The 24,412-nt window shown below is 43.0% G+C and overlaps 1 protein-coding gene across 1 annotated transcript in view; it reads left to right on the forward strand.

Annotated features, from left to right (window-relative positions):
* Window positions 1-19,769, forward strand: part of wapl (cohesin release factor wings apart-like) — a 187,609-nt gene extending 167,840 nt beyond the window's left edge. The window contains exon 18 of the mRNA XM_037435863.2: window positions 4,904-19,769. Coding sequence (XP_037291760.1) covers window positions 4,904-4,969 — 66 coding nt within the window. The 3' untranslated portion in view covers window positions 4,970-19,769. The remainder of the gene's footprint in view (window positions 1-4,903) is intronic.
* The last annotated feature ends 4,643 nt before the right edge of the window (window positions 19,770-24,412 follow it).

A 24,412-nucleotide genomic window follows, 5' to 3' on the forward strand; every position in this document is an offset into this window, starting at 1 on the left:
TTTACTCGCATAATAGGCGCACTTTTTTTTTTTTCAGAAAATCCGGCTCGAAGTTAGGGGTGCGCCAATTACGCGGGGTAAAATTTTCGAAAATTTTTTCAACTCGGTCCTCGCGCTTTAAATCTGCACACTTGTCAAGTAAAAGGCGACTTTATCGTTTACCAATTAATTCAGCATAAAACAAACATACCTACGTACCTTTTAATGAACAAGCGAGAGCCGTCAACTGCACACATACACGTAAAATTTATTTACATAAAAGTCATAGCTGTTCCTCTTTTTCCCTATTCAGAGTCCGAGTTGGAGATCACACATTCATCCTCGCCGAGCGGGGATTCGTTTTCGTTGTCCGAATCATCCGCACCCCACAACATGTCATCCTCACTCGCATACAGTGCGTTCGAGATACCCGTCTTCTTGAAGCTTTTCCTGACGACTTCGTCGGAGATCGCCTGCCACGCTTCCACGATCCAAGCGCACAGCATTTCCACAGGCGGCCTCTTAATCTTACCACCTGTAGTCAGCTGATGTTGTCCTCCAGCCATCCAGGTGGTGTACAGCCTTCGAACATTGTCCTTGAAAGGTTTATTCAAGGACACGTCCAAAGGCTGCAGTATCGATGCGAGGCCGCCCGGAATCACTGCCAGATCTGTGCGCAGCTCCTTTAGCTCATCTCGTACGCGGTATACTAGGTGCCCACGAAAACTGTCCAGGACAAGCATGGACGGCAACAACAGACCACCCGGCCGCCGACCCCAGACTGTTTTCACCCAATCCACCATGAGTTCCGCGCTCATCCAGCCTTTTTCCTGGACTCTTACATAGATGCCTTGAGGGAATTTTGCCTTTGGGAGCGTCTTACGTTTAAAAATAACGTAAGGCGGTAGCTTACGCCCATCCGCTGTCACCGCCAGCATTACGGTGCATCGTTGTTTATCAGCGCCAGACGTTCTGACGATGACGCTCCATGCACCTTTCTCCTCCACTGTCGTGTTCCACGGCATATCAAAGCAAAGGGGGGTCTGATCAGCGTTGCCGATCTGGGACAAAATGAAGTCTTTCTGCTGTTGGAGCTTTATAACAAAACTGTGGAAGTCCACTACTTTGTCCTCATATGCTGCGGGCAAGCGCTGGCACAAGATGGTCCGCCTTCGCAGTGCGAGGCCATGGCGCCGCATGAAACGAGTTGTCCATCCGGAGCTGGCTTTGAACTCTTTTGCTTCGATGCCCTGCGCTCGGGCTATTCTGCGCGCCTCAGTCTGCACAATATCCAACGACACAGCACAGCCGTCTTGTCGTAGCTGCCGTATATGCCGGACCAGTTGCTCTTCGACGTTCGGATACCTGCCGGTCTTGGCACCGCGGAAAGCCCGTCGTGTCTTCTTCGTCGCCTTAAGTTTTTCTTCTTGGTCCCTCCAGTACCGAATACTGGTTTCTCCAACGCCGAAATGCCTGCTTGCAGCCCGGTTGCCGTGCTCCAGCGCGTACTGCACTGCCTTCAGTTTAAACCCAGCCGTGTAGCTCGCGTACTTCCCCATGGTGGAACCAAAGTTCAATACACGACCACAACATACGCACACCGCTTGCAAAATGGCGTTTCTTTCTTTTTCTCTGATGGTGGTGATGGCGATCGAGCCCCCGGCGTTGTACACGTGACCTCCAAAAAGCGCGGCGATTTTGGGGGTGTCAGTAATTGATGGAACAGCCGTTTTTTTTTTTCGCTCATGGACGCTTTTTTTTTTTTTTTTTCAAGTTTTATTTCGACAAACACGTTGCTTAGGTCGTTGCACTTCGAATTTTTTTTGTTTGCTCGTCGATTTGCCTTCTTTTTTTCTTCAGGGTACGGGGACCGCGTTCCAACTGTACCGCTGGGGGGTAGAATCGTTTCTGATCACGGCCAAGTTCGGGGTGCGCCTATTATGCGCGGAATTAAAAAAAATCGAATTTTCCGCGACCAAACTAGGGGTGCGCCTATTATGCGAGTGCGCCGATTATGCGAGTAAATACGGTATATTGATTGATTGATATGTAAGATTTAGTGTCCCAAAACCACCATATGATTATGAGAGACGCCATAGTGGAGGGCTCTGGAAATTTCGACCATCTGGGATTCTTTAATGTGCCCCAAACTTGGAGCACACGAGCCTACAGCATTTTCGCCTCCATGGAAAATGCACCCACTGCAGCTGGGCCCACGACCTGCGGGTCAGCAGCTGAGTAGCTTAGCCACTAGACCACCGCTGTGGGGTGGTTAAATTGTACTTAAGTCGTGGATAAAAGTGCTTCGTTATTTTAAGGTTAAGAATGTGTTCTGGGGACATATAGCGGTAGAGGGTTTAATACTGCATTATATCAGGAAATACAGTCTATTCTAGATATATCAAACTTGAAGGGTACTGCGAAATTGTTCAGTACATCATAAAATTGAGAGACAAAATAAGCATATTTAAGGTTTTAATTAGGCACTGCAGGCCTCGACATTGTTTTTGGAAATCGCATAAGTACTAACATGACGATTGCTCACAATATGCAAAAAAGAAAAACATGGCAACAACTTCTTTTGCAAGTTACCACACTCAGTAGTGGGAAACCTGTGCCAACTGGAAATTTTTGCATCATGCGGCTCCAAAAGCGTCTTCTTCTTGTGTCTAATTTGCACCATTGCTGCACCAAAGGTGGTCTTTTGACCGAAAGTAATGTTAATAGCACACATTGTGAGGGGATATTACGTGATGGTCGCCACTTGTACATTTGCACAGCTCTGAAAGCACTGAGTCGGCCTATCAATTATTGCGATTTTCACACAATAACGGCAGTGCCTTTTCTGTAACCATTGGCAGAGAATGAAGGTGATGTTGGACTACTGAAAAGCGTGCCAGTATTACTTATCACAGACAAAAAGTCTACGTGAGTGGCGCAGCGCCGCTTTAAGCCTACTGCGCACTTTTAATACCCAGCGCCTACCTGAGGCACCGATCGCTGCCCCCTTAATCATTGTGCGGGACTGTGTTCAGCGTGCACTGCTTTGCAGAAATGAAAGCAGCTCGCTGTTGCTGAGTTTCGTAGTGGATCGCAAGTACCGAGACAGCAAGTGTAGCTCACGCTATCATGAGGTGACAGCCCGAATGCACCTCTGCCCGCTGCTAGGACCGCTAGAGCATTGCTTGGAAGTTTGATTCGTCACATTGACTCAGCATGCTTCTTGCCACATCTGTGCATGGTCAAGGCGAGTAGGTGCAAGCTGCTCGGCATGGTGTGTACGCCAAGCAAGTGACTGGCTGCACACAACTAGCCAATAGACGGTTGGCTCCCTGCAATCATACCACGTCTAAAAATAAAACTGTCAGTTTTCGCTGAGTAGCAGACTGTACGTTTTTATCGTGACAGCCGGTTATGTCCTTTTTGTGGCAAGTCACCCACTGTGTTGGCTGCGTATCCTGGACTCTGCAGTAGTTTTAAAATGCTGTTAGGTGTCGCTACCGCGTGCTGTTGCTGCCAGACGGTCAAGCGAGAATGCCAATCATTTCCGAACGTTGGCAAAAAGAGAGAAATGACTTCATGGTGGGAACTTTAGGCAATGTTTGCTGTGGCGCTGTATTTAATTCTTCTTTAGCAGTGATGACAGATGTAATACACAATGATAATAATGCAAATTGGCACTTGGTCATAGGCGTGCATATGGGGGGGGGTTGAGAGGGGGTGGCAAACTAGTCTTGTACATTTACATGGTAGGGAGGGGGTGGCATGGCAACAGACCTTCACCCCCCTCCCCCCACATACGAACCCTGGGCATACTTATGTACTTGGTGGTTAATGCATACTATGTTTAATGCTGAGCTAGCCGCGTTCCTGGCAGGCTCTCAGCATGTACAAGGTCTGTTGGAAAAGTATCCAACTTTATTGTTATTATTTCTTTGCAAGCACCTGTTGAATTTGAAGCAAGCACGCTTGCATCAGCCGGCGAACCTTTGTGCGCATGCATAAATTTGTGAATTTTTTCCGTTGGCCTATAGTGTCAGTCGCTAGGACACAGCGTTAGGACACAGGAAACCGCACGTCACGACAATGCTCCTGCACATTCGTCACACTTGGTTCAGCCTTCTTTGGAGAAAAATTCAACAGACTACTTACTCTCCTTGTGTGCCCTCCTGGGAATTCTGGATGTTTCCCAAACTCAGGCTGTTTCCCAAACTCAAAAGGACATTGAAAGTAAAGCGATTTCAGATGAGACATTATGGCTGCAACGACAGCTGAGCTAAACTACATTCCCAAAGAGGCCTTCTCAGAATGCTTCCAATATTAGCAGCACCACTAGGAGAAGTGGGTGGAGTCCCAAGGAGATTAGTTTGAGGGGGATTAGGTTTTCAATGCTCCAATTATGCCAGATTGTTTTCTTCCTCCAAAGGTCAGATACTTTTTTAGCAGACCTCGTATGTACGTATTCACGCCGTTTTACTGTAACAAGCTTTGAGTGCGTGTGTGTGCATGCATGTGTGCGTGCACACTTGAACACAGCTATGAACGCTGTCACCAGTTCAAGATGGCTGGGTGCTCAACAAGTGCTTAACTTTGGCTGGGTTGCTGCATTGCGTGACATACTGAAAGACGGACCAAAAGTTTTGAGCTCAAGTATTCTAGAAGATTGTTGCCTTAGAAATGCACGTACTGGGCTTTGGCACTGTGCAGGATTCTATAACGCGGATGTTTCGCTGTGAGGGAATTTGATATACGTGTGCACTAGCCCCATAATTTTGCCTTCTCAACCATTCAATATAGTCAATAATTTGAAATATATAAGATTGACTGTATTATATATTAATCTTCTGTATATCAAGGTTCAACTCTATATTCAATGTTGTAACATTTAATGTGGTTCTTTTTTTTTCTCTCTCTCCCTTTCTAGGGCGTACTTGGAAATCGAGCCACAAAGAGCATGCAGTGTGTCATCAAAGTCCTGGAAGAGAGCTGATCATCCAAGACTTTTTGACCCCTCTGCAAGCTTGCCTACCTTGCCTTTGGAACCAGTTTTATCAAGGCAGCAAAGTCTGATTTCATGACAGCTCCCACTCACAGGCACTTGTGCATGCTAATTGAGAAGGCCTTTTTCTTGACCTGGCAACCTTCCTCTTAATTCTTTGTACATGTGACATGTTTCTTCATATTTTTCCCCCTTTTATTTTTTTCATTGAAGAGGTTTTACATTTGACAAGCTTTGTGGCATGACATTTAGGGAAGACTGGCTTTGCAAATACGTCCTGGGTCGGTTTGAGTAGGCCATGCTTTTATTTCTTTCTTGTTCTAAATTATCATTACTGTGCAGAATGTAAGGCAAGGAAAGCCACGTTGGGCCAAGTCTTGCACAATTCGGGTGTTTTCTTTTATCTAGTTTTCCTGAAAATGTTTGTTTTTGGCTCTTGTGCTTCATCAGAAGTAGGCTTGTGCGAATAGTGAATTTTCGGTTTGAAGCGAATTCGAAGCAATTGGGGATTTTGATCGAATAATTTCAAATTGAGTTTGAATGGTATGTAGGACATATAGAAAAAAGGAATATTTATCATTACCTAACTAACCTGCACAATATTTATTTTGAATTGAAATAGGGGCTTCCAATCAAAGTGAATTCCAATCAAAGTGAATCAAATTCCAATCAAAGTGAATTCGAATACTCGAATATTCGTTCGAATATTCCAAGCATTCGAATATTCGCACAAGCCTAATCAGAAGCCATCTGTCATTGTTGTAAATCTCGCATCTGTTCAACTGTGTGAGGGGAAAGTGAAGATTCGTTAACCATTGTCCAAACATGTGCATTATTTCAGCCCTCTCCTACATTGGAGAACACCTAACATTGCCAGGACTTTGTGTAACCACAGATACGTGCATGGAGGTGCAGTTTACTGTGTTTTATAGTCTTTCAGTGCCTATTGTCACCAGAGAGACATCACCAGAGATAGCAACAGTACACAGACAAGACAGAGAGTAGTATTTTGATTGTCGAGGCCTTTTATTACTTTCTAACGTGTTTTGCTCCTCCTGAAGTCTCTTTATTTGGGGGTCCTTGTTGTCTGCTTCTACAGTGTGATTCATTTATAAGGATAATAATGAAACCACACTATCTGATCATTGTAACTTGTTCTTTGCTGACCTTCAGTCTGTTACCCAGTAATCTTTGAACAGTGTGACCAGAGTGGGCACATGAAGGCAGGGTGCTGCATCACAGGGGTGTGTGCGCGTCTGCTCTGCCTGGTTAGTATGGTCAAGGCCACATAGTTTGTGTTGTCAACATGTGTGGTCCTAATCTGGTGCACAGTGCAGTCCACTTTTATAGGGAGGACATTAATGTGGGAGCTTCCACTTTGTGGGCACTCCAGCTGCAAGTTCTGGCTTGAGCTTTGTCAGTGCATTGGATGGAAGTGCAGGTACCAGTAGCAAAATTCATATCGCATGCTCCAACAGCAAACATTTTTACGCATGCCAAAAATGAATGAATGAATAAATAAATCCTTTCTTTATGCTCAATTGTGTAACAGTGAGCTGCACTGTACATTGCAGTAGTTGAGTGCACAATGGCCGGTCTGGAAGAGCGCGCTGACTCCTTTCTTTAGGCTCTGAGCACAGGGGGCTGTTTCTACTTATCGCTGCAGCTTGGTGGGGGTGCTCCGAGCCAACCCGCTGCTCGCAGCTGCGAAAGCTGGAGCATATGGGGGCGGCTTTGTTTTGAACTTGCAAGGCCTCTTCTGAAGTCACTCCACGGTACCAATGAGATGGGAATATGGTAGCAGGCATATAGGATAACTCTGGTTCTTTGGATAACTCTGGTTGTTTCCACTTTTCGGAAAGGAGGTGCCCGTTTTTGTTGCTCGGAAAAGCATCATTATGATAATAACATATCTTTTTGTTTGTTTCGTTTTCAGTAGTGTCGAGAAATCGGTTGGAGGCTGAATATTGCATTAAATGTGCATATGTGATTGTGTGTCACCATCTGAAGGCTTGGTGTATGATCACTGTTCGTCAGAAAAATTACACATAACCTTTTCTTTGGTAGAAACATGGTTTTAGGGAACATTTACTTCAAATACATGTGCTGACTGTCGTGGCACTTAAAATTAATAATTTGTACTTTTTTGTTTAAGGCATTATAATATATGCTTTAATGTAAATAAATACTTCAAACAGTTGAAAGTCTGTGCATGATGGGGACAGCCACTGTGTTTTGCACTCATCCCTAAGTCATAACTTCAGTAGGAGGTTTAATAATAATAATAAATTGTTCAAAGTAGAAAAACAGAAGCCCAAAATAACATGAAATAGCAGGTAGTGGTGCAGTCTGAGAGCCACTGAAGTGAAGAAGAAAAAGAAGACTGTGTAGGTAAAACTGTGAAAAGAATCGTAACATGAAATAATGCACACTGGAGACAAAGTGGAAAATAAAAGAACTGATGCTCCCACTTTTGTTGATTGGAGAAGTATAGACGAGGTTATAATAAAGCCCCCCCCCCCCCCCTTCATTTTTTATTTTCTGTGACTCCGAGAAATGGTAAAAACATTTAATCACAAGCCCGCTTAATACAGCAGGCCCAAGATGCCGCCAAGGTCCATGGGATCATGGCCTTCGTGTAGGTTTGGTTTTCACTCCCTCGCACCTGAAAGGGAATTTTGCTAATTAAATAAAGTTTGCTGATCATCATAGCTTCTACAAATGATACACTAACATAACTGATTGCCAGCATTTAACTCAGTAGATTTTAACTTTTTGGTTAATTAACAGTGTTATGGACGACATGCTGATGTGTATAAAATCATGTGCGTCCTTCTGCTCAGTTTCTACAATGACGTGTAATCTGATTCGTATGGTGAGCTACTCACTGGTGTGGTTGCTCTTGTTGTATGACACATTAATGAAAACTAACAAAAAACTCTGCCAAGGAAAGTATCATCATCATCATCAGCCTGACTACGTCCACTGCAGGACAAAGGCCTCTCCCATGTTCCGCCAGTTAACCCGGTCCTGTGCTTGCTGCTGCTAATTTATACCCGCAAACTTCTTAATCTCATCTGCCTACCTAACCTTCCGTCTCCCCCTAACCCGCTTGCCTTCTCTGGGAGTTCAGATAGTTACCCTTAATGACCAGCGGTTATCCTGTCTACGCGCTACATGCCCGGCCCATGTCCATTTCCTCTTCTTGATTTCAATTATGACATCCTTAACACCCGTTTGTTCCCTAATCCACTCTGCTCTATTCTTGTCTCTTAAGGTTACACCTACCATTCTTCTTTCCGTTGCTCGCTGTGTCGTCCTCAATTTAAGCTGAACCCTTTTTGTAAGTCTCCAGGTTTCTGCTCCGTAGCTAAGTACCGGCAAGATACAGGTGTTATATACCTTTCTTTTAAGGGACAGTGGCAATTTATCCGTCATAATTTGAGAGTGCTTGCCAAATGTGCTCCACCTCATTCTTATTCTTCTAGTTACTTCAATCTCGTGGTTCGGCTCCATGGTTATTACCTGCCCTAAGTAGACATAGTCCTTTACAACTTGAAGTGCACTATTACCTATCTTGAAGCGCTGCTCTTTTCCGAGGTTGTTGTACAATACTTTCGTTTTCTGCAGATTCATTTTAAGACCCACCTTTCTGCTCTCCTTGTCTAACTCCGTAATCATGAGTTGCAATTCGTCCCCTGAGTTACTCAGCAATGCAATGTCATCGGTGACGTGCAGGTTAGTAAGATACTCTCCATTAACACTTATCGCTAACTGTTCCCATTCTAGGCTTCTGAAAACCTCCTTTAAGCACGCGGTAAATAGCATTGGGGAGATTGTGTCCCCCTGCCTTACACCCTTCTTGATTGGTATTCTGTTGCTTTCTTTATGAAGCACTATGGTAGCAGTTGATCCCCTGTATATTTCTTCTAGGATGTTTATATATATTTCATCTACGCTCTGATTCCGCAGTGTCTGTATGACGGCTGATATTTCTACTGAATCAAACGCCTTCTCGTAATCTATGAAGGCTATGTATAGTGGTTGGTTATATTCTGAGCATTTCTCTATTACCTGATTGATAGTATGAATGTGGTCGATTGTTGAGTAGCCTGTTCGAAATCCTGCTTGTTCCTTTGGTTGATTGAATTCTAATGTTTTCTTTACTCTGTTAGCAATTACCTTTGTAAATAGCTTGTATACTACAGAGAGCAAGCTAATCGGCCTGTAATTCTTCAAGTCCTTGTCATCTCCTTTCTTATGTATTAAGATGATGTTAGCGTTCTTCCAAGACTCTGGTCCAAGGAAAGTATAGGGGATATTAATAGTAAATGTAATGGAAATGTCAAAAAAGAAAAGCAGACCGAAAGATAACTTGCTGTGGGCAGGGACCGAACCTGTAACTTTCGAATGTGTCTGATGCTATACCAAGTGAACTGCCATGGCGGCTATTTCATCTGTCCACTTCAAGGGGTATATATATTTAAATTTCGGATCGTCAGTCAGCACCGCAGTAGCTATGACGACGAGTGCAGAATACTTTTTTCTGCATTAACTACATGCCACACAGAGAAAAACAGCATGAGCAAAGGAAAGAAGTAGAAATTTTAACTGATTGACGTTTCCACATTCAAATAGTACACATATATACCACATGAAATGGATGGGGGGGGGGGGGGGGGGTAGCATCATACACGTTATTCCAAGGTCGCAGGTTTGGTCCTTGCCCACAGCAAGTTAGCTTTCTGTCTGCTTTTTCTCACATTCACATTAAATATACTACTAATAGCATCCCCTATACTTTCTTTGGCACTGTTGTCTTTTGATTCTAATTGGTATTGGGTCAAACAGAAACATTAAATGAGCCCTGAAAATTTCGACTTTCCTTCATTCATAGCATAGGTCTCATTCTGGCAGGCTTCTTGCTTTCAGATAGTATGAGAAGGATTATTGGTCAGCTGCCAGCTTGTAATAAGATTGCATGCTACGGGACGCTAACATTCAGAGAAAAAGTGTTCAGCCCTCGTCATCGTAGCTACTGGTGGCGTTGACTGTAGATATATAACTCCTTAAAGTGGACGGGTGGGACAGTGGTAGCTCAGTTGGTAGAGCAACGGACACATTCGAAGGTCGCAGGGGTCTGTGCCTGCCCTAGCAACCTATCTTCTTGTCTGCTTTTCTTTCTTCACATTTACAGTACATTTACTACTAATATCCTTTACACTTTCCTTGGCAGTGTTTTCTGTTAGTTCTCGTTAATATTGTGCCAAACAACATGAGCAAGCACACCAGTAAGTAGCTGACCATACAGATGAGATGACACATCTTATTGTAGAAACTGAGCAAAAGGACACACATGGCTATATATGCATCAGCATGCCATTCATACAGAAGACTCTCTGAAAACAAAAATCCGTTAAATGGAACTTCTGCTTAAACAGAACTATTGCTTTAGCAATGCTTGGTTTCTGGCTTGTATTCTGCACTCATGTTCACCTCTCAGTAAACGGAACTCCTGTTAAATGAAACATAATTTCCCGGTCCCTTCAGGTTCCATTTACTGAGTTTACTGTACTACTGCCAATTAACCAAAGAGTTAAAATTACTGCATTAAATGCTGGTAATATGTGATGGGGCAGTTGTTTCGCCACTTGAAGTGAATTCTCACGCATCTGAATACAGATGATGCAAATTACAGGCCACCACATCATCTGCATTCACTTTTCTGTTTGTGGCATTATTTGGTGACAATAATAGTTGTTCAGGTTTAACGTCCCAAACAAGCACTATGATTATGATGGCCGCCATAGTGAACGCTCCAGAAAGTTGCCATCTGGGGATTTTAAGGTACACCTAAATCTAAGGACACAGGCCTCAAGCATTTTCTAATTATTTTATTATAAGGTGTTCGAACTTCAAAAAATAATACTTATGGTAGCACAGCGTGTGCTTGTTCATTTGTCGAGCGCATGAGTGCCGAAAAACCCAGGCTGTCCCCACATGCACATCTTCTACTCCCATTGCTTCTTACGAGTGAGAAGTAATTAGCAGGAAAAAGCGGCCATGAACAGGTGCTTTACAATATGAATAGTATGCAACAAATGCGCTTTGGATAGTCGGCTCGTGACGCCCTCACGCTGTTGGAACTGTGTAGAGAAAGAAGCTTCATTGTACTTGCGGTGCTGCTCAGGCTGTAAAATAAGGGTGCGAGCGCATGCCTCCAGACCAGCTGTGACTGCACATACGCTCTAGTTTAGAATGCATTGTATTAAAGCTCATAGGTGATGTTGCATTGCACATGATTTATGTTTTATATGAGTGAGGTGTCAAACAGGTTGGAAGAATCCTTGTGTGGTTCAGGTCTCGATTTTCTTCCATTTCAATTCAGTATAAGAAAAATACTAACTAGAGGGGTTTCTGGATGGGTTCAGTGCACTGCACATTATTATTGGTGTCACATGGTGCCAGGGTTGCCACTGACTTTCGAGTTAAATTCGCCAAACAACGAGCAGAATGTCGCTAAAAGTAGCCATTTTTCTTCAAATTTTGCTGAAAAAGTTGCCGCTCTACTATTTGTGGCATGGCTAGTAATAAAAATTTCTAATTATGTGCGGCCTCGAGGAATAAGGTACAAACCGTGAAACCTGAATTATATATTGACGTTTTTCAAAGCCAGTCATATCACCTGCTTCACCATGGGAGCTCTGTAAAAGAGGGCATGCATCCACTAGCAGCGTCCCTGAATGCTAGCGCGTGATAACAAAAGCTTATGATGGCTTTTGTTGTAGCAAGTACCGGATGAAGCAATCGCTACAACAAGAAATTGGCATGCAGATTTAGAGAATTTCATTACTGTGAAATCATGTATCCGATAATCGAATAACCTAATTACAAAACAACAAAAATAAATTTGAAATTATTGTGTAATTGTTGCAACTTATTCACAAAGCAACTGAAATAAATTTAAAAGTATTGCAAACCATCGCAATGTCCACACAAAGCTGTATGGTTGGTCGTGCTTACGATATACAGTAGACTCTCAGTAAATGAAAATCTGTTAAGCGGAACTACTGCTTAAATTGAACTTGGTTTCGGGCTTGTATTCTGCAGCCATGTTCACCTCTCAGTAAACGGAACTCCTGTTAAATGGAACGTATTTTCCCGGTCCCTTCAGGTTCTGCTACTGAAAGTCTACTGTACATTCACCCCACTGAGATTTTTGAAGGCTGCTCGATGAAGCTAGACTTGTTAGTACACACAAAAAGTATCATAAAAACATTTGAACTCAATATACAAAATTAAGGGGTACTACATCAGGGAAGAAGTTTACAAGCTATTTACGACACTTGAAGCTGTGGTCAGAACAGGCAGCCTTACCGTCCCCTAGCCACTTCAGAAGCGAAACTTAGAAGAAGTTTAAAGCTCTGAAAGCACGTCAAAACGTAGTATACCACCACCGCCCTGCTGCACGCGAACCAGTCCACTGACCTAAATTTTGCAGGGAAATTGCTGGCGGACACACCAGTGCACCATTACCTTCCTAGGTAAATTAGGAGATACACACAAGAAACAAGACAGACATACTAAATTGTGCGTTAAGTGCGCCTGGTACCAGTGGGCCTGAAACTGCAAAAACAAACAGTTTTGTCGCCCATTTCTTTTGAAGACACTAAGTATCGAATGCATAACTCAGTCGACACCTAAGTCGAAAATTGCCAAAATTTGCCATGTCGCCATGCGTAATTTTAAGCCGCCATAGGCCTCTCAAATTTGCCAATTTGGCAAAAAGTAGCCACCAGTGGCAACCCTGCATGGTGCACATGTTCGATGTCGTGCATGCAGGCCATTAGTCGCACTAGTCTATGTGTGTGCAAGTTTATACCTGGTAGAATTGGATATGATCTGACTGATGCAAGGGGCATGACTTTTTAATCAATTAACTTTGGTAATTTTAATTTAACATTACAGTAGCAGATGTATTTCTCCTAATGTCAATTTAAATATCTTGCTATATGCCACCGCAGTAGCTTAGTGGCTATGGTGTGTGACTAATGTTGAATTCCAATGGCGGAGTTCGAGCAAGCTTTTCTGCTCCTTTTGTGGCTAGTGTGATTTAATGGCAGAGTGAGGGCGGGAGTCGAGTGTTCCAATGACAGAGTTGGAGTGGATTAAGAGTGGGAGTGACTCCACGGAGCAGGAAAAATTGCTCCACTGAAATCTACGGAGTGGACTGCAACTATGCGTGCCATACTCCCGTGACAATGACGGGACAGGGTGTTTGACCGCTGTGTGAATGGCTCCTAATATGTTCGCCCACTTGGGGGCGCAGCCGCTGTTGCGTGTTTTTGCACTAGTGGTGGACGACATAGCCAATTGGGAAAATCAATTCATCGCAGAGTGACAGCAAACAACCGCGTACCAAAAATTCGACAGCGGGGTGGAATATTGCACGCAAGGTATTTTGGGCAACTGAAGGACTTCCACTTCTACCTTGCTGCTTTGCTGCCATACTTGCTCTGGCAGCGCGCATTGGGTTCTAGTCGCGGATTTGGAGGCATTGCTTTACGCCAGAGTTGAGTGCTCGCTCGCAGAGTCCGGTGGCTGCTCCTACTATGCCATTTCAATTCAACATAAATGTTGATTGCTGGCCATGGTGGCTACATTTTGATGGGGGTGAAATTAAAAAATGCCTTCTGTTGGTTACATTCAGCTACATATGCAGGTTTTCTGGGTGCTCCAAATTAATTAGAAGTGGTGTACTATTCCATGGCTACCTGCATCTTGGTTTTTGCATCTAAAGCTTGAGAATATTTAGAATGCCGAGCTATATGTATTCTGAATAGAGCACTTATACATATCATTGAGTGCAGCTAAGATAGCAATTGTCTCTGATGATGGACAGTTGCACTCTATATGAGCTGTATAATACTACTGCCATCATCGAAGTGGTGCTGTCATAACACGGCGGCCCTGGCATAAGGCATATAGCTGAAGAAATGTTGCTGATGTTGTGTACAGGAGTTTAATATTGCCACTGTAGAGCTCTTTCACTTCCGCAGTGGTGGCCTAATTGTGCCATTTTGTTACAATTCCATATTCTTGTGCCTTGATGCACACATTCGAATTCAGCATGCGCCAACAATGCGCAAGTTCACTAGTCCACCTGTTTACGTGGCAATGATTGGTATATGGCCCAAAACTATTTTCGGTCTCAACAAACACAGCTAGAGCCCCTTTCCGTAATGGTGCCAATGCCCTGACTCTATTCCAGCAATGCACTTCTTGCAATTCAGCCTAACCAATGTCTCTGTGTAGCCGCGTCTGTTTGTTGAAAGCCCAGCATAAAGTTCTCTTTTATTTTTTGGGCATCTTGCGATAATGGGTAGAAAAGTTATCTTTCTCAAGTGCGAGTCACTCTACACACCATTATGTAGCCACCGAGGCCAAGTGACAACAGTTATTGACTTGACGTGCTTTAAACAGCGTCATCACACAAATGAAAATTAGGTAACGCAAGGTTCATATTAAAAAATACGAAAAAAATTCACACCTCTTTATCACGCTGTGCAACATTATTTGGTACGCCTATCATAAAGTTAAGCCCAAATGCCCTTGAGAGTGTTCTTGGTATGATATTGTATGATATTGTGCAGCTGCTGCTCACGCACGTCTAAACGCTCGTTGCATGTCTTGATTGCGAAACCGACTTAAAGCTGCTGCAAGCCAGCGCTCATAGAAACTCAGCTGTGCAGTCAGCCGTGAATAAACAAGGGCTCTTATGGGTCCAAATTATGATATAGCAATAAGGTGGTGTTATCATCAATGGACTTATTTAAAAAAAGATGAGTCTTGCAAATCTACCCAACTGATTCTTTCCCATGTTTGTTGAAAACTGGGCTTGCAAGCGTGCCAAGCACGGCCACCGTTTATTTGCAAATCGCAAATCGACGACCATTGAGCGGCGCTGCTGCAGAAATTTCTCGCTCTTAACTGCGGCATGTGGTGGGTTCGTTAAGTCCGAATTGTATTACAAAACTCTCAGCTCGGGAAACCGACCAGATGTAAGGGCATTAGTTCTCGGCATTTGCTGAATCCTAAAACGTCCTGCTGGGACCCAGACTTAGGAACCCTGTCAACGGCGGATCCAAGGGGTGGGCGATTGTAGGAGACAGGGAGGGGGGGGGGGTAACTGTTTTCCTTAAAAACGAAAAAATTGCTGATGGCACTACTAGCTCCTGACCAATTGGTTGCCATCTGGCCTATTAGCGGGTCGCCGTACATATTCCCCAACTGAGTTAGTAGAATGTGTACTCACACCTACCAATCGCACCTGGATAGCATATATTAAGGTAAGAAAAATCGTGTACACGGATATTGCTATGGCCAACATTTCGACAAGCGTACTTGCCCTCAAGGCTGTGATGGAGAACCACCTCCCTCGTCTCTTTAGTCTTAGTTTGATCACCGACACTGCCCCCTTCGTTCTAGTTTGTACCAGTATTTTGTATTTTAGGTGACTTTTTCCAAAAATTTTGAAAACTGGAAGTAAGTGCTCAAACGGAAGTTTTTAAAAGTGAAGGGGAATGCTACTCGGTGCTCACGCCTTTAATAATTATTGAGTACGATGGAGCGTCAGCCTTAGCAAGTTGTGGCGAATATTATGTGCACTATCCACACAGGCAAATTCAAACAGTATGTTCTAATGGGAAATGGGTTTTCGTCTTCCTTCTTTCATTGCTAGACTGCTATTTTTACGGTCTTTTTTTTTTCCTTTTTGGATCGACCTCGTGACACCCATCGTTCGAAGGAAAGGTGTGTGCCATGCTTGCCTTATCACTAGTGCTTCACTTCAGTGCACAGTTCGTGCTGTGCAGGGTAGCGAGAATGTGACACTCTTTCTTGCTAAGAACTTGATTAATGACTGCTCTCTGCATGTTGGGCTTGTCTCTTTGTTTACATTGAAGTATCATTTCTCATATGCACGCTAATAAAAACGTTCACTGAGAATTTTGGCATGGGCTGCACCAAGTGATCATAAATCCCATTTTCGCTGCTCCACACCTGCAAAACACATTTTCTTCAGCTCCAAAACTCCTCCAAAACAGTTTTTTTTTTTTGGCTCCAAAAATTGCTTCACGTTATAAACTGGCTTGACCACCACTGCCACTGGCACCATGTTGTAGCTCATATTGACATATACTGTACATGATGCGGAAACATTGTGGCAAATCTGCATTGTTTAATGTTTTCTGTCTTGTGCTTCACTGTTGGCCATAATATGGCACGTGGTATTGTATTGTATCAAATAAGTGGAACATTCATTCATAAGTGGAAGTTCATTATGGGAACATGAAAAAAAATTGAAGAGTTGAAAAATTTCATGTGTGATATTCTTTTGCATAAGTGACTGGAAGCTTTTACTACAAACTGTATACAATGATGTAGAAGCACAGTCAAAGCTGCGTAAACTGATCAACTTAAAAGATAAACTGGTTCCAACTTTCAGTTTTGCAGACGAGGAGTAATCTATGTAAGAGGGATGCTGCTCCTTCCATATGCATTGCATTGTCCCTAGGATGGCTAAATTGGAAAATTTTAACATGAAAATCTAGGTGCCTGGACCTTTCAGCTTGTGCGCAGCATTTGTCCCAAATTAATCATATGAACCATATTACCAGTCTTCTGGAGGCTACTTAGGTGGGCTAAGTCAGAATAATTCTGTTTTGGAATAATACTGTTTCGATACAAGAGTTCTAAATAGCGCTCTCAATCAGTGTCTTGTGCACAAAGAACAGGAACATTGAGGCCAAAAAAAATAACATGGATATAGCAATGCAGTAAGAGTACAGCTAGACTGCAGTCTATTTTGTGCACCATGGTGTGTAAGCGATCTTTCTGATTGTTCCTCGTGTAGTGAGGAGCTGCAAAAGCACTGCTTCTACCTAAAATGCTGGCAGAGTTCCCAACTGCTACCTCCACCAGTGCACGGACATTTGGTTTTTATTTTTTGTCTTAATTTTTTTTTACTCCCAGATTCCTAAATTTTAAAATTATCAAATTATGCTTTTTCTGCAATTTTACTTTCCTCTAAAATTTATGCTTGCCGAAAATGTTTCCCACCGTCCTCAGACCCTCTGAAGGCTTGTGATGGTGAAAGATAGCCACGCCTGCTTCAAGCAAATTTATTCTGGCGAGATCCCGTAGCTGTAAAAATCTTAAAGGGGACTTGCAACATTTTCCCAAGTAGCCATGAAATGGATTCACTAAAGGAGCTTATTGCCTCACGCATCCACTGCCGCAAAATTTTTTAGAATCCGTCCAATTTGACCGGAGTTCCAAAGATTTGTTGCACATTGCAATTGCATTCTCTCTTTTCTTGCCCCAATGAAAGAACTGGAACCTAAGCAGAGAGGGAGGGCACGGGGGGGGGGGGGGGGAGAAAAATATGTCACGCACGCCTCGTGGCCCTGAGCACTTTTTTTTTCCTTTCAAATGTTTGCTTCTCGGTGCAATCGTGCGTGCACATGTGCAAGTCGCGGCCCCTGTAACAACCAAGCGCCCTATGCTCAAATTAGCCTATGGCTGATGCTTGGCCCATGAGGCAGTGATTTTTGAGCCTGTAGCATCATTTATAGAGCGAAGATAAAGTGATTTTGAGCTGACTTTGAGAATTTATTGTAAATTCCAGGTCGCATGCTGCGCTGTAATATTTAGCTTGTGTGTTCTCGGGAGCATCAACTACCGATTGGCAGCATATTCTGACCATTCTCAAAAAGTATTGCTGAGCCCTTTTAATCAGCGAGTTTTAAGTAAGCCGGGAGAAGCCCATCGGGGCCTGGCGAACCCTTGCGCGTTGGCTGGAGTGTTCAAGCCGCGGCAGCGAACGGCCGTGAAGGTGCTGACGCGCTGCCCAGCCTCTGGGGACCGGCACCTCAGCCATCGCCTCGGTCATATCAGTGTCATTTGCGGCTGCTGCCGTCTGATGGCCGCCGGTGGGAGGCGTCCTTCTCCGTGCCACCGCGAAGGCCGCGATCGGCACGATAATGAGCAAATTTTAGGCGCTACATTGCTGAGCCCTTTTAATCAGCGAAGTCACAATAGTGTAAAACCAATGTGCTGCTTGTCAATCTCTGCAGTTAACAGGCTTGCTGCTGCTTTTCTAATGCTATTAAAAGTAAATCATTGTTAATAAATTACCATGTGATTGTGTTGTATAACAAAAGGTTTGTACTTAAAGAAAACCATTTCGCAAATATGTGCATTTCATGCCCCACCCTTGTCTAGTGTCGCATCTGCAGAATCTTTTAAGATTCACGGGTTGAGTTGGCAAGTATGTTTTTGTCATCATTGCTCGGAGATGTGTCAATAATCATGTCCTCACACTTGGCAAGCTAGTGAAAGGCTTATTGCACCAAAGCAGTGCTCACTTATATTGCTTGCCAGGATTATTCCCTAGCCCACCACAGGTTTTCTAGGTGTGCCCAATCGTGGTGAAGATGTCAGTCCGGTGAGCATTGTAACTACAGTTGATTGAGGATGCTATTGTAAGCCTTTAGTTTACTTCAATTATTATCACTGTTGCATGTATTTACATGAATATATTTGTTTTGTAGAGTCGCTACGAGAATTGTTTGTGCTGTGACATCTCATTTATAAGTGATGGTATGTGTGTATCACTATAACTGGACTGCGCTGTGTTTAATTTATCCTTCTATTACCTTGTGGAGTCCTCTCTGATAGCACAGTTATATTGATGAGATGAAATTTTACTTTGACCTAGTGGCTCAACTTTTTTATTTATTTATGACCACTTTTGTCTAGGTTATGGCAAATCAACCAGGGGCAAAGGACCTTTTGCAAATTTTATTTATAGCTAGTAATATATGCTAGCTTGATGTCAGTTGTTTGGGCCTCCTGAACTATGAAGTTCAAGCCACAACACTTATAATTTGCAAAGAGAGATTGAGGCAGCTCTGCTTGCATTGTTGCCCATAAGTAGCTTGAAGTCTGGTTATTATGTTGAATTGGCTTTGCTAAATGATGTTTGGCTGCAGGTGTTATTCATGCAGCCTTTCCTAATGTACAATGTTTCTGAACTTGCTTTTCAATCACTTGTTTAGACCCTTGCCAGCTTTGCAGATGGGAAACCAGAAACTAGAAATAATGTGTTGAATATATAGGTACTGGTGTAGGACACATCTGTGGTACTGTGAAAGCACACTCGGGCCTTTCTTTGCTGTTTTAGAGGTGTGCATGGAAATGAGTGGCATATGGTATGCATGATATTTGTGCTTTGTGTATGTGTGTGTGTCAGAGCAGTGTACCCTAGACTGATCAGCAACATTGCTGAGAGAGTAAAGCCAGATTCCAGGTTCAGCACCTATATTATATTATATATATATTTTTCGTTTATAGCTGGATCATCAATCTGCCTATGAATTGGGCTCAGTGTGTACATACTGCCATTGTTTCACCACCACCACCCACCACTGCATTTTAAATAAAATAAAAAAAGCTTTGATTACATGAGGTCTTTGTTTTACAAGGCTATTTATTGACTCTCAAGATATTCTGGTTCGTTGTGCTTTGTGGCTGTTTCGTTTTCCTGTGGGCACCATGTTAATTATGACGTTGTACAAAGTTCATACGGTCATGAGCGTATGCTGCACGTGCTTCCCCCATTTCATCTTGTGTTTAATAAGGATGTGGTATTTGTATCAGAATATTTATTTACAGGACAAAAACAACCAATGTTCTGAAAAAAAGGAGTCAATAAATTTTATGAAAATAAGGCTTTTTCGTTATTTTTGTCATTGGAAAACTCCGTGTAATGGTGTTTGTGTGTTTACACACTAGTGCAAATCGAATTTCCCTTGCTGGATTACACTTGAAGATTAAAAGTAAACTGAGATAAGAAATTAGCTTTGTTTAAGCCAACCTTAAAAAGCAACCCTGCATACTCTGCTCTTTTATACATGCAAAATTTCTAGTTATCATTCTTTACAGTAAGCTTGCATTTTATGGCAAATATCATTCAGTAAAATAGTTGTATTCTGTCCCTGCCTTGTATGCCTGCTAAATGTAACTTGAAAACCACTGTTGCATTCTGGCCTTACTGTTTAGGGAATACCCTGATAGGAAGTGTAACAGCGAGTGTCTACATGTTTGCAGCAGCTCGCTTAAAGCGAGCTACTGCAAAAATGTTTACCGATATTGTTTTCTATTAGCTACAAGAAGTTTACAGACCCTTCAGCAATGCGCCGTTGCCGGAGCTAACGTTACTAAAATAAACTCGCAAAGCTCGTATCTGTGCCAGCGAAGGAGGGTGGGCCGAATGCCACGCTGCAGTGTGATTTTGCTCTACTCTCGACGCATCATCTGCTACGGTGGCGTACTGCGGCAGTCCGCTGCGCTATTGCTCGCGGTGGCTTTCTTGTACTGCTATCAAACTTAACCATTTATCGTGCTTCCAGTCGGCATTCTCGCTTCGCATTTGGGGACTGCTTATGTGGATAAGCACAAGGTCTCCTGTATAGACCCATTCCGTGTTTGTAAACGTAGGTAGGCCGATGTCGACATTATGGGAAAAATTATAGCGACGTCCACACGTAACTTCCACCATAAGTGCTGAGAGCTGCGATGTGTGCCAACAAAACAACGTTGTGAGACGCCATAAGCATTGTGAAAGCCATAAGCGCGGATGATGTGCGTCAACAAACAAAACTAATTTGTGAGATGCGACTGGCATCCAACCACGACACAGCTCGTCGGCATACCATTTTTTTTTTTCGTTTCTTGACTGAGAACACCACATGTACCATTGAAAACCCAGCAGAAACTGCAGTAGGCAGAGCGTCTTTTGCCAACCAAGACAGCGCCACCGCATTTTCATGACGTAAGTCCGGTGGACTTTTTCTATAGATTGGCCCGGATGTGTTGCCCATTGAAAGTTGGCTTAGGATCGATGTCCTGCCTATATTTGAGCTGTCTGCATTACTTTTAACCTCAGAGTACGGGAGGATCCACGTGAATGAGCATTTTCAGCATTGTTTTTATGACGACTGCTATCATTTTAGCTAGAGCTGTCTTGCCTAGATGAAAAATGGCCCAAATAGTCTGTAAAATCCTCAAATAAGTTCACTTACTTAAATACAAAAATGCTCTAGAAAAAAAAAACAGTACTCATGTTTTCTACTAGTTACAAAAAAGACGTTTTAGAAAACCAGACGAGTCTTCGCCACGACTATCACTCGAGAGCAGAGTGCAAAATGTCTCCGCAAGTTCACCTTCTTTCTCACTTTCTACGCCTTTTTAGAAAGCCCCTGATTGGTTTTTCTTGCAGAAAAAGAAAGTATATCCTCATCACAATATAAAATATTACTTCTCTAGTCATCACGTTCTCATCATGAGAGGAAGCCCCGATTGGTTTTTCTTGCAGAAAAAGGGAGTATATTCTCATCACAATATAAAATATTACTACTCTAGTCATCACGTTCTCATCATGAGTAGTGTAGCTCCAAAGATGCAATGGCAACTGCTCCAACTTTTCAAGCCCAATGCGGAAGAGGTCACCAACTATGGGGTTTTCGTGAAATGCCTCTAGACAGCCTTCTCAATTGCTTTTATTGTAGAAAGAAGGATGCCTAAAGGATGATGTAAGCAGCCTTTTTGAAAACTCATCTGAGTGAATGCACTTTCGGGTGGTATGGGCGCGGCTGCCCAAGGGGTACTTGTGAGAGATGATGTACTCTTTTCTGCTAACGTACCCATGGATGTAGTACACTCACAGTGTACTACATCCCTGTGTACTACTGGTTTACTACATTGCACCTGGAAAATGTAACACCGACATGTGCAGCACTCCGTTACCTGCTGTAAGGTTGTGAAATGGGAACACTGCGATTGAAAATATATATATATATATATATATATACTGCTGTAATATGAAGCAAATGTGACAAAACATGGTCACTGGTAAAAGATGACCACTTATATACGATTGTGTTGGTTGATAAGGAAATATATATTAAAGCAACAATGTCCACAGCTTTGAATGCAGTGCGACAGTTTACAATCGTTGATTGATCGAATGTCACTGTGATGCAACTCTCCAAGTTGTTCGTCGCGTACCTTTCATCTTGCTGTTTTATTTATGGTGGCTCCTCCAAACTGGGAACTGAATATTCGATGAACGCCATGTGTTTTGAAGGGGGGGGGGGGGGGCGGAGGGAATGATTGGCGCCTTTGTTATGAACATTTTGGCTTCGATGTGTGGGGTGGGATTGCTGGGAACAAGTGTGGAAGCGTACCGAGCGCGAGCTTTTACTTTCTGCGTGAGATTGAAACTTCTTTTTCGGAAAACATGACTGTAGTGCGTTACTATGTCGTCATTCTCAAATTGAACGTCATAGACCTTGTGTTTGGCAGTGATCGAGCTTTCTATCTTTGTGACGCAAAGCTTGTTCCCATATTGTTAATTGCGTCGTATTTCTTCGGAGGTCTATCACGGTCAACATTAAACGGTTTATACTCCAATCCTGAACAAAATATTGCAGGAAAATCATTTTTTTTCACCATACCGGATTTTAAAACTCGGCTATCATATGATCTCAACTTGTTTCGCTCATCCGCTAACTTTCCGGGGGTATTTTTGTTGGAGGATACAAGTACCTTTCAGTGTGAGATTTGATCATGCCCTCAAATTACGTTGTCGGTTAAACGATTGTCTCTTCATCTGTATCTAGATTTGTAATATTTATGCTCTACATAATAATTGAACGCGATAGCGTTAAAGAGCTCGTTTTGCAGAAATTCTACCGTCGGCGTCTCGGGTTGCGAGCGAAAAAAAGCATATTCACCGTAACAAAAATATCGGGAAACCTGCCAGTAGAATAAAAAAAAAAAACGCCAGGCCTGCGGGGAAGGCGCAGCACATTCAAGTTTTCTCTGATATCAGTCATTTATTGCTCAGTCAGTAGGAACTAATTCATCAAAATTTTTCTCAAAAATACTTTTAAAAAAGCAATATTTCTGTTAATTTCCTTTCCGCCGGTATTTAATTATATACATTCTTTTTTTTTTTTGGTAAGCTACCCGATTCTTGGCCGATCCCCCAGGATGGGTGTGAGCCACGAGTTTAGGATCTACATCTACATTCAAAGCGAAAACCAGAAGAGCGGCCTTTCACAGCATTTTCAAAACACTCATTGGGGGGGGGGGGGGGGGGGTCTCCTGCAAGCACACTTGCTTCATACCGACTAGGGCATTAATAAATAACCTTTGGGTAGTAGGACGGTATTCGCTATGCTATTTTTCATCATTCTTTTGAGAAGCGTGGTATCCGCTAAACACTTGCAAGGAAGTTGCAGTGGCTGACGATGAGGAATTATGCCTGAAGTGGGTATGCGCCACAGTTAATAGCAGAACAAGGACAAGCTTTTGTAGTGGGTTGGAGCATTGGACGGCCCATCCGTTACGCTATTCGCGTTGTGCGATGACTGGTTCTCCTTTAGCTCCTTTAAAACGCTTGGCACCCGGCGGGCCCGGGTGCGAGCCCCACTCTGTCATTCATACTATGTTTTTTTCTTTCTAATTTCGTGCGATGTGGTTACGGACACCGGCGGCGGCGGACAACTACGGCGCTGCGCGAGACCCGAGTTGTGATCTCATAACAGCTTGCTTGCATGTTCCTATATGCTTTGGCTCGTACTCATTCCCCCCTTCCCATTCCCCCAGCGTATGGTAGCTAACCGGGCATGTGCCTGGTTAACCTCCCTGCCTTATGTCTTGTTGTTCTTGTACTCCTCCACTATGGGGGATTGGCCAATAAACCGGCGGTTATTGTAAGGGAGAAAAACAAATTTCAAATTTTGATGAAGAAAAATAATTAGTCATCTAAGGATTACAAGAGTGTGTAATCACAAGGTGACTTACAAATAAAGTAGGTAAATAGCTAATAATTGAAACGAATAAATGGACAGTCATTCTGAAGATCTGGAATTTCATTACTTAAAAAAAAAGAACAAGAAAAATTAACAAGCACACCTTGTTGCGCCTCCGAGAAATTCACAAAGTGTTACACAGACGCTCCTGTTGCTGTGGCCCAGAGAAGAAGCCCCCAGGGAAAGGATATTTTCAGTTAAAAGTAATGTTTAGTTTGCTGAATATATATAGTTTCTAAATGTTTCTTCCTGTGGCTTGTGAAACGTCGGCAAGTAAGTAAAAAATGGTCGATGTTTTCTGGCTCTTGACAGTAAAAGCAAAGGAGAGATGGCACCTGACCAAATCAGCTTTTGCTGTAATAATAAGGAACTTCAATAGGAGTACGAATCGAACAGTGGCTCTCTGTGTGATACTCAGGCGTTCTACCACAGAAGCATGCCAACTGTCGAAACTGATTCAAGCAACAATATATATATATATATATATATATAT

The sequence above is a fragment of the Rhipicephalus microplus genome, chromosome X (genome assembly GCF_043290135.1).
Source record: "Rhipicephalus microplus isolate Deutch F79 chromosome X, USDA_Rmic, whole genome shotgun sequence".
NCBI lineage: Eukaryota > Metazoa > Arthropoda > Arachnida > Ixodida > Ixodidae > Rhipicephalus > Rhipicephalus microplus.